The 9,090-nt window shown below is 41.9% G+C and overlaps 3 protein-coding genes across 5 annotated transcripts in view; 1 reads left to right on the top strand and 2 right to left on the bottom strand.

Moving 5' to 3' along the window:
* Positions 1-3,061, bottom strand: part of LOC106605820 (germ cell-specific gene 1-like protein) — an 8,220-nt gene extending 5,159 nt beyond the window's left edge. The window contains exons 1-2 of one of the 2 annotated variants that reach the window (XM_014201781.2): positions 2,881-3,061; positions 597-1,849 (exon numbers count right to left, since the gene is read on the bottom strand). In XM_014201781.2, the coding sequence (XP_014057256.2) occupies positions 597-792 (196 nt within the window). In that variant the 5' untranslated portion in view covers positions 793-1,849; positions 2,881-3,061. Of the gene's footprint in view, positions 1-596 lie in introns of both variants that reach the window. The other variant, XM_014201782.2, reaches the window with a different exon arrangement.
* A 261-nt stretch (positions 3,062-3,322) lies between these two features.
* Positions 3,323-6,582, bottom strand: atg12 (ATG12 autophagy related 12 homolog (S. cerevisiae)). 2 transcript variants are annotated; one of them, XM_014201784.2, is made up of 4 exons: positions 6,440-6,582; positions 5,557-5,693; positions 4,306-4,368; positions 3,323-3,540 (listed from the first exon to the last, which is right to left on the bottom strand). In XM_014201784.2, exons 1-4 carry the CDS (start codon positions 6,540-6,542, stop codon positions 3,481-3,483), a joined length of 363 nt encoding a protein of 120 aa, XP_014057259.1. In that variant the 5' UTR covers positions 6,543-6,582; the 3' UTR covers positions 3,323-3,480. The 2 variants fall into 2 exon arrangements, with proteins under 2 accessions (XP_014057259.1, XP_014057260.1); XM_014201785.1 differs by having other exon boundaries at positions 6,399-6,567.
* LOC106605821 (isochorismatase domain-containing protein 2) lies at positions 6,481-8,791 on the top strand. Its single transcript, XM_014201783.2, has 7 exons — positions 6,481-6,759; positions 6,926-7,023; positions 7,438-7,562; positions 7,696-7,908; positions 8,085-8,155; positions 8,297-8,414; positions 8,630-8,791. Coding segments are annotated over exons 2-7 (594 nt in total). The 5' UTR covers positions 6,481-6,759; positions 6,926-7,022; the 3' UTR covers positions 8,696-8,791.
* Positions 8,792-9,090: the final 299 nt, after the last annotated feature.

Raw genomic sequence — 9,090 nt, 5'->3', positions numbered from 1 at the left:
GTATCATAAACCTTGGGAGAATAGGGGAAGAGGCCACATAAGTGGGCCATAACGTACTGCTAGGATGATCAACTGACAACTTCTTTGAAAAATGAATCAGACTGGCGTCTTTTGGGTGTTTGGCCATTTGGGAGCACTTGGATGAGGGTTGTGATTGAGTTTCAACCCAAGTAGGCATGAAGAGCAAGGCATAATAACACCGAACACACACACACAAGCATGCACTACAGAAGACACTTTCTCTCTCACACATACACACAGTCAGAAGACAGCATGTCATAAATGGCTGGCAGATGTCACCATGGTGTTACAGTTGTGTTATTCTTATGTGAAACACTGTCCTTCTACTTGTCTAACACTTAGATGGGTACTTGAACCAAATGAATGCAGTTCAGACTCCCTTGTACATCCAAACATTTAGATAATAGCTTAGGGCTTGTAGGATCCGTAGGGCTGACTAGTGATGACAGTAACAGGATATACATATGATCACAGTGAGGGGTGGGTCAATAAGTTAGGGTGACACTGGGTGTGTTGAGAGTGCCACAGGAAATGACATCACAATTACACAGGTGACAGTTACGTGGGTGGCATACCTGTGGTGTAGGGTTCACTGTTGTTCTGACCACAGTTCCTCATCTTGACCGGAGACAGGCAGAGAGGCTTGACCACCTTGTGAGTCCCTTCACACCAGTAGGAGGTGCAGAGAGCCAGGATGGACAGGGCCAGAGCCAGAGTGGTCAGGGTCAGGGACAGCAGGGAGCGGGACCGACGAGACATGTTCTCCAACATGGCCACACAGGGAGGAGGGGAGAGGGTAAGAGAAGGTCAAGAAGGAGGGATAGGGTGGGAGAAGAGGAAGTGTGTAGAGACTCAGGGCAGGGGAAGGAGAAGAAGAGGATGATGAAAGACAGATGGACAAACGGAGGAAGATGGGATATAAGTATCAACAGCAGTATGTGAGGATGAGGTTGTTGTTGGTGATGTAGAGGATGATGAAGAAGATGATGACAGTTCTGGTGATAGATCGAAATCAGTGAAAGAGAGTTTCAAAAAGAAAGAACAGAGTAAAAAACAAGAGAAGATAAAAACAATGTAGAGAAAAGATTAGAAAATGGGGACAAGGGGAAAGCAAGAATAGAGAGAGAAGGGGAAAGAGAGAAAGTCGGATAAGATTCTGTCAAGTTAAAAGAGGGATGGAAAATAAGAGATGGACAGAATGGACAAATGAACAAAGGAGAGGGGTCACACCAGGAGAAAAGAAAGGGATGGGAGGAGGACATGTCTGTCCGACCAGGACTGAAAGTTTATGCTGTTATAAATCCCTAGGGCTCTTCACACTAACCATTCAATAGTAATGGGAGTCAATAGATCACTAGCCCCTAGCCGCCTTTCTTCATAAACCTTAGAGAGCTATCGGATATGCTATCTAGATCTCTTGTCACATAACTTTTCACTCTAGTCCTACAGTGAGTTTTGATCATACAGACTTGATACAAATACTATCAGATCCAGCCGTAAAACGTGTCATCAAATGGAGAGATATTATTGGAATACATCTTGCTTTGGCGTACAAGTGTTTTCCGTATGATCACATCTTAGGGCAGATAGAGTATATCTTACTCATAGTAATACTCAGGGTTAAAGGGTCGTACAGGTCCAAGAGCTCACAGTGTGTTTTCACCCCGTTATTAACTTTATACTTCCTGATTAAGAGGTTCTGGCCTGAATCATTTTTTCTGGTAATCCATGTTAATCTGCTCTAATCTGTTTGTGTTAGGTGTGTTAGAGTGTGAAACCCACTCTGGCTCTCTCTCCTGGTCTCCCTCTCTCACACTGTTCGTGATCCCTGAAATGTTAACACAGGACAGATTAACCAGTTAGTATGACTGCCGATCACTGTAATATGACTAGAATCTTCAAGTCAGTCTCAGTGGGAAGTATGGGTGCTGAGTGTACTGCAGGACTCCCTGAAAAATCATAATAAAAAAAAAGTTTAATAATATAGTACTAGTTTTACTAGTTCTGTATTAGCGGACTGATATAGCCGCCAGTAACGTGGGCAAAAACCTGCACCCCCAAACTACTTCCCGCGGCTATGTCCGGTGAAAAATGTTTCAGATTTGCAGGTATTGTTTACATAGGCCATTATATTCAAGTTTAATACCCAACACATTCTGTAGCAGTCAATAAACTGAAATCCATTGGCATAACAAATGGGCAATGAATCAACAATAAAAATGCTAAACACAAAATGACCTACTGTATGTTAAAAACCCAGTGCCATTTCACTATACCTGCATTTCGCTACAGGCACAATAACATCTTCTAAAAATGTGTATGCGACCAATAAAATGTGATTTTCCCTATAATCCTCAGTTACCAACAGCAACATTCTCTTTGTCATTTCAGTTGCAATTTTTGTATTTTTTAAAGGAAGGACTGGACAGTACAAGATATATAAACAACCATACAGAGCACATGAGGAAGTACATCATTCTTTTCTCCATGCCAAACTCTTAACAGCTTATTCAGTTCTAGGAACTACTAATTCTTAGCCTGAAATTTGGCACCAAATCGAAACTGCATCGTTGCCTCACTACAGAAGAAACAGAAGTCTATTTTTCTCCATCACTACAATGCAATCTTTCTACTGCTGTCTTTTGCTGACATTTATTTTCCTCCATCACAATCTTTCCTTCCTATCCTCTTTCGTATTTTTCCTCAGTCCTCTCCGATATGCTGAGACATTCATGTTGACCAAGCAATAACTTTGCACACATTGTTTGGTATTTTTGTCATCCCTGGTTTAACCCAAGTACTCTGCACTACTCCTCTCTCTAATACCCCTTTGTCAGAATGAGCAGTTGTGACCCTTACCTCTCCAGCCGGATGCTCCTCTCTCTCTCTTTATCCTCCTTTCCCACTCTCTCTCATGCTCCAGGACGAGTGTGAGTCCCCCGCCACACTCCTCCTTTTTCTGTCTTTCTTGGGAATTTGTGTCACAGACCCATCCCGAATCCATGTAATCCCTCTAAGTCCATCTGTTACTGTACTTTCTCCCATATCAGTCTCCCTCCCTCCCTCCATATTACCCCCCCTCCTTTCTTGACTAACCCCAACTCAACTTTCACCCACTCTTGGCACCATCCCATGTCATGTCATTACAGTGTTTGTGTTTGAATTGTTGCACTCATCATAATTTGTGTGGGGTTATATTTAGTGTAAGTATCCTAGCCGGACAGGTTATGCCCCCTGTGCAAAGCCAAATCCTGACATTTTCCTATTAATGTCTATAATTGTCTGGAGACAACACAGGGGACAGAGTGGGTTTACTTTATATAGTCACAATGTATTTACATTGGGTTATGTACAGCAAAACAAACAAGAAATTAGCAATGACAACATTGGTTTAGGCAAGGAAGGAGTATAAACAATATTGTGTGTGTATGCGTTTGAACTGAAAAGGGCTAAAAACTGTTAACCCCAGGCTTGAGATTTACAATAATGTAGAACAAGCTTCCCATCGCTGCCAAAACACTGAAAAACAGAGAGAGGGTAAGAGTTACTCTTTTAGAAGAATAGGAAAGGGAGCACAAAACATCAGCTGAAGTATTTAGTGGGTATTTAATAGGGACGGTCAAGGCCATGGGTCAAGATGGGGTCAAGTGGACACCAATACCCTGACCCTTAGACCAGGAGAACTGTGCCTGATAAACCTTTAGCCTTTACCCCAGTGTTAACAGGTCTGAAGAGAATTAGATAGTAAGTCATATGTGATGCTGGCTCCATCATACAGGCTTGCAATGAGCATAGTGGAGCTTCTGCCAAACATCTATACAGTTCCTTCTGATCTGTAAACACTGAAGGGGTAGCCTTGGGCTAGAGGATATTTTGTAACCAAATTCTCAGAATCACCTCACATCTTTTCTCACACAGTCATGTTTATGCTATTACAGATACCTTAATGCATACTTTAAAAATTATATTATGAGCTAAACATAAAAATAAAATACATTTTCCTTGTTACTAGCCTCTCATTGGCTAATAGATAGCATCAGCAATCCAGGGTTTATATACATCCTTGGTGAGTACTCCAGGCCTGTATTGACATAACACATACAGTAGTGTACTGGCCCCAGGGAACAGTAGTCACTGTGAAGATAAGAACAGCTACATCTCACAGGGAACTGCTCACTTAGACCTCCCTCCGGTGGTCAACTAACTTACCACAGGACAAATAAATAACAGAAAAACTGCATTTCCCAAAGCCTCCAGAAATGATTTCAAATGAAAAGTACTCACTTCAAACAGGACTCCTACTTCCTGATCAGGCGAGGGAGAGAATGACTGGTTGACGTAAATGAACTGTGAGGAGTGAGAGATTTTTTTTATTGTTTATTATCCATTTCACTTGCCAATAAAGGCCATTGTGTGTGTGTGTGTGTGTGTGTGTGTGTGTGTGTGTGTGTGTGTGTGTGTGTGTGTGTGTGTGTGTGTGTGTGTGTGTGTGAGAGAGAGAGTGAGCAATGAGAGTTTAGAATCATTGAACAAGCTGACGCACTACAGTCCCAGATGAAAGGCCACAGTGGGTGCATATCAAGGGGCCAGGATGCTTTCTCCAGTTCATACCTCAGTCACAGACAGAAGGGGTAGTCCAGACATGTCACAGGGGCTATAAAGCTGAAGCATCCGTTAAGAACGGTCAAACAGGGAAATGGTTCCAATCATTTTTCCACCATTCATTTCTCATAGGGGATTTTAGAAACACTTAAATGAAGGGCTGCGTTTCATGTACGCTTACCCTGGCATGACGCTTTGATAACCATGTCAATATCTCTGAGACAAGGTTACTTTTATCAATATATTCACCTCCATTTATTCTCAGATTCGAATATGCTAATTAGCATCAAAGTAGGCACCCTGCAAGACTTCAAATCCCTGCACGCTCCTGCATGTCATCTCTAGCTGGCACCTTCGCTAACATGTACATTTTAAGAAATGTTGCCAATTTATTAATTACAACATTTAGCTAACATTAGATGGTAAGAATCTCTGGATTAACTTTTGCCTCAATTCAGCATTTGTAGTTCTTTATAATAGCCCCATTAGCAGATAATTAGCATTTCATTTGTTGGGGGTAAATATAGGCGAATATATTGATAAAAGTCACCTTGTCCGAGAGAACTTTACACGGTTATCAAAACATCACACCAGAGTAAGCCTACACAAAACACAGCCTTTATTTTAAGAGTTTCTAAAATCCCCTATGGGAAAAATGAATGGTGGAAAAACAATTGGAACCATTTCCCTGTTTGACCGCTAGGTTTTATGGGTATAATGACTCATACCTTGATACTCTATAGGATTGTGCTAGGCTTTATTTGCTCCCACTGTAAAACGACACAGATGAACCATCATAGGTTAGTTCTAAATATATCTTTCCCTCATTGGTGCATATACCAGAGGTATACCAGAGGTATATGCACCACTTCCTCTAGAGTTAGGGAAGGAGACAAGAGACAACTATTGAGAAGCACACACACAATAACTCACCAGCTGTTCATTGGCCTCCATCTTGAGGAATCGAGAGATGAACTGAGAGAGTGATTGCACTGTCCTCCCTTTCTCTACCGACCATTTCTTTGTCTTCATGATGGGGGTGTCTCCTACTGCCTTCAACAACACATCAACTAGGGAGAGAAGGGAGAATGAGAGGGAGACAGAATACATGTATATTTTGCATAGCATAACAATAGACTGCTAGATTAAAGTTAATGCCCTGATCTGTGTTATCAAATCAAATTTTATTGGTCACATACACATGGTTAGCAGATGTTATTGCGAGTGTAGCGAAATGCTTGTGCTTCTGGATGGGCAATGACAGAGCGGCATAGGCAAGATGCAATAGATATTATAAAATACAGTATATACATATGAGATGAGTGATGCAAGATATGTAAACATAATTAAAGTGGCGTTATTAAAGCGACTAGTGATCGATGTATTAGCTACATAACCTAATTTTGCAACCTAAACTATCATAGGTTTCCAGCTATGTTATAGTCAGCTGGAAAAATAGGTAGATCTTGGACTGTGAAATCATTATAGCCATGACACAGGCCGTAACGTCTGAACATTGATTTTGGCATGTTTGATGCAGTAAGAAATAAAAAAAATGTCTCAGCCTTAAAAAAAAAAATGTGTATGAGGTAAACAGTTTGAAATGTAAGCTAAACGTTAACCATTCACCCAGCGCCCGCCCTACTTAAAATGTATGGACATTCCTGACCATCGATTCGCTGTTTACAAAATTGTTCAATTATATTGACTGAGACAACGGTCAATCGACCTCTTCCGGGTCACGTTGCTTGTAAACAGAAAGCACGATATCTTACTGTAAATGTAACTGTGAGTCAAACAGTCGCTCATAATTTACTTTTTTTCTTCTCGTCTGCCGTCCCCGAGTCTTCCGTAGGCTGTTGTGGGGTTGAAAGCTCATCTTTTTGCGTTTCTGTAGGAGACTCTGCGTTGTCAGACATCCTCAGCAGTCCTAATCATGAGTGTGTGCACTAGATTCTGACGCGCACTCGTTATGGGGAAAACGCTGCATGCTATTGGCCGAAACCAATGTCAATGCTTAATGCATCTCATTCGATTGGTGTATTGGATGTTGGGGCGTTTTAGTGTAATTTGTGAACAGTCGTCGTAGTAGAAAGTTGATCTCGTGGTTTTTCCATCTATTCGTGAATTGTTGAGGTGTGCAGTGCATGAAATTATCCCTGTCTTTGTTTAGCCAATATATTTTACAGCTTGATCTAGCAATCAATGTCTAATTCTATGACAGTCTCGGTATTTTATTTCACATGCTGAATGTTGGTTGTGTACTGTATGTGTAACCTTATTTACTCTAAAATGTTTCTAGATTTTGCTAATAAGGAGGGGGCGTCAACTTTCCGGCAGCTGTAGAAAGTTGAACCTTCAAGTTCAACCATTCCACACGTCGAACCCCCACTATCAACAGTACGTTTGATCCTTTAGCCTTTACCAACTTAATGCTTATTTACTGTCTTTTGATAGGCATTCCTGGACATGCATTCCGTTAAAATTGACATGCATTGAAAACATTACAGTGAAGTATCAAAATCTGCAATATCTATGTGTACAAGGTTGACATACGAATTCCCTATGACCATGCCCACTGTATACATACAAGTACAGCATGACATTGAAATAATTACATGCATTGAATCCCCTTGTTGTCTCCTCTGTGTCTTGAGTTGAATAAACACATGTTGAGAGTTGAGAACATGATTTTGCTGTCACAAATGTTTTCTGTCACAGTCCTCTGAATCGGATCCATTGAGCACCCTTTTGATGTAGTACTTCTAGTCTATTCTATTCTCTCCATTTTCTCACTACATATTGCTCTCTCAGTGGCAGGGATTGGCAGACTGTCAACAAAAGGCTCAGTACTCTTACTGTGTGACATGCAGGAGAAGTTCAGACCCAACATCTTCCAGTTCACCAACATCGTAAGCAACGCAGCCAGACTGCTACAGGTACACACACACACACACACACACACACACACACACACACACACTCATATTCATACAGCTCATTACAAGTTAAAGTTTGTTGCCACCCACATAGCAGCCAATACAAATTCAATGTGTCTCCCCCCCACCCCAGGCAGCCCGTGTTCTGGGCATCCCCCCCATAGTGACAGAGCAGTACCCTAAAGGCCTGGGTCCCACGGTGCCTGAGCTGGGGGCTGGAGACTTGACAGCCCACGCCAAGACCAAGTTCACCATGATGATAGAGCCAGTGGAGAAGGAGCTCAAAGCCCTTGGAGACCCCAAGATAGCCATCCTCTGTGGGATAGAGACACAGGCCTGCATCGCGGTGAGACCACAGGGTCAGATATGACTGGAATTGGTCCCTAAGCTCAGATCTGTGATCAGTTTTTCTCTACCCTAGCTGAATCTGGAGCCTTGGGAACAAGCCTTGGGAACAAGTTCATAATTAATTGAGTTTACTGTAAATAGGGCTCATCTATCTGTTCTTCTCCCACTAATTAGTGCACGACCTTTGACCTGCTGGAGAAGGGTATGGAGGTCCATATCGTGGCTGATGCCGTCTCGTCCAGAAGGTACTACTGTGTTCCCTACTATTTCTCTTCAATATGACAATACTGTTTTTCTTCAATAACATAATATGATGCTCACATTTTCACTGGTTAAACATTTCTGATGCTGAGAAATTCTTTTCCCTTCTCTATTTCTATCTCCAGTCAGACAGACCGGTTGTTTGCCCTGTCCCGGTTGAGGCAGAGTGGAGCCTTCCTGACCACCACAGAGGCCGTCCTACTACAGCTAGTGCAAGATGCCAAACACCCCAACTTTAGAGAGGTACTGTACCATGTGACCTCCACCTTTCAGAATACACACACCGCCTATTGTCTTATCAGTTAGTGTTGTGATTACACAATGCCACTCAGCCTGTTACATGGTAATTACATAGGTTATTTCACAAGTCGTTACTCTTGTATAAGCCTATGTAATGTAAATAGTATCCAGCAGTGGATGAATCTGGAATGTTCATGTGATCATGTTTACTTCCACAGATCCAGAAGCTGTTGGTCAAGCCGTCCCCCGACACAGCCCTGCTAGCCTTCTTCAGCTCTCTGTAGAGAAGACAAGCTCCTTCCTGTTGTCTGTGAATGCATCTGAAACACTGTGTGAACACAAGTACGGAAATAAACCCATGCTGCTGTTTTCCATGCTGACTGCTGAATGTTGATCATCTTTGAAATGGGGGGGATGGAGAAGGGAGCGTATATAGGAGCCCTTTGATGACATCATATTACTGTTGTGAGTTTTGCTTTGCTCTGTGTATGCTGGTAGGCTTACATCTTTCCTACTCCAAATCACATTTTATTTGTCACTTGCTTGGTAAAGAACAGGTGTAGACCAACAGTGAAATGGTTTCTTAAGGGCCCTTCCCAACAATGCAGAGAGAAAAAAAATAGAAATAGTAGAACAATAATAACAAAAGGTAATAATACATCATGAGTAATAATAACTT

Source organism: Salmo salar, chromosome ssa05 (genome assembly GCF_905237065.1).
Source record: "Salmo salar chromosome ssa05, Ssal_v3.1, whole genome shotgun sequence".
NCBI classification, from domain to species: Eukaryota; Metazoa; Chordata; class Actinopteri; order Salmoniformes; family Salmonidae; genus Salmo; species Salmo salar.
Note: the sequence above shows the minus strand (reverse complement) of the source record. Positions and strands in the feature narration are given on the sequence as shown.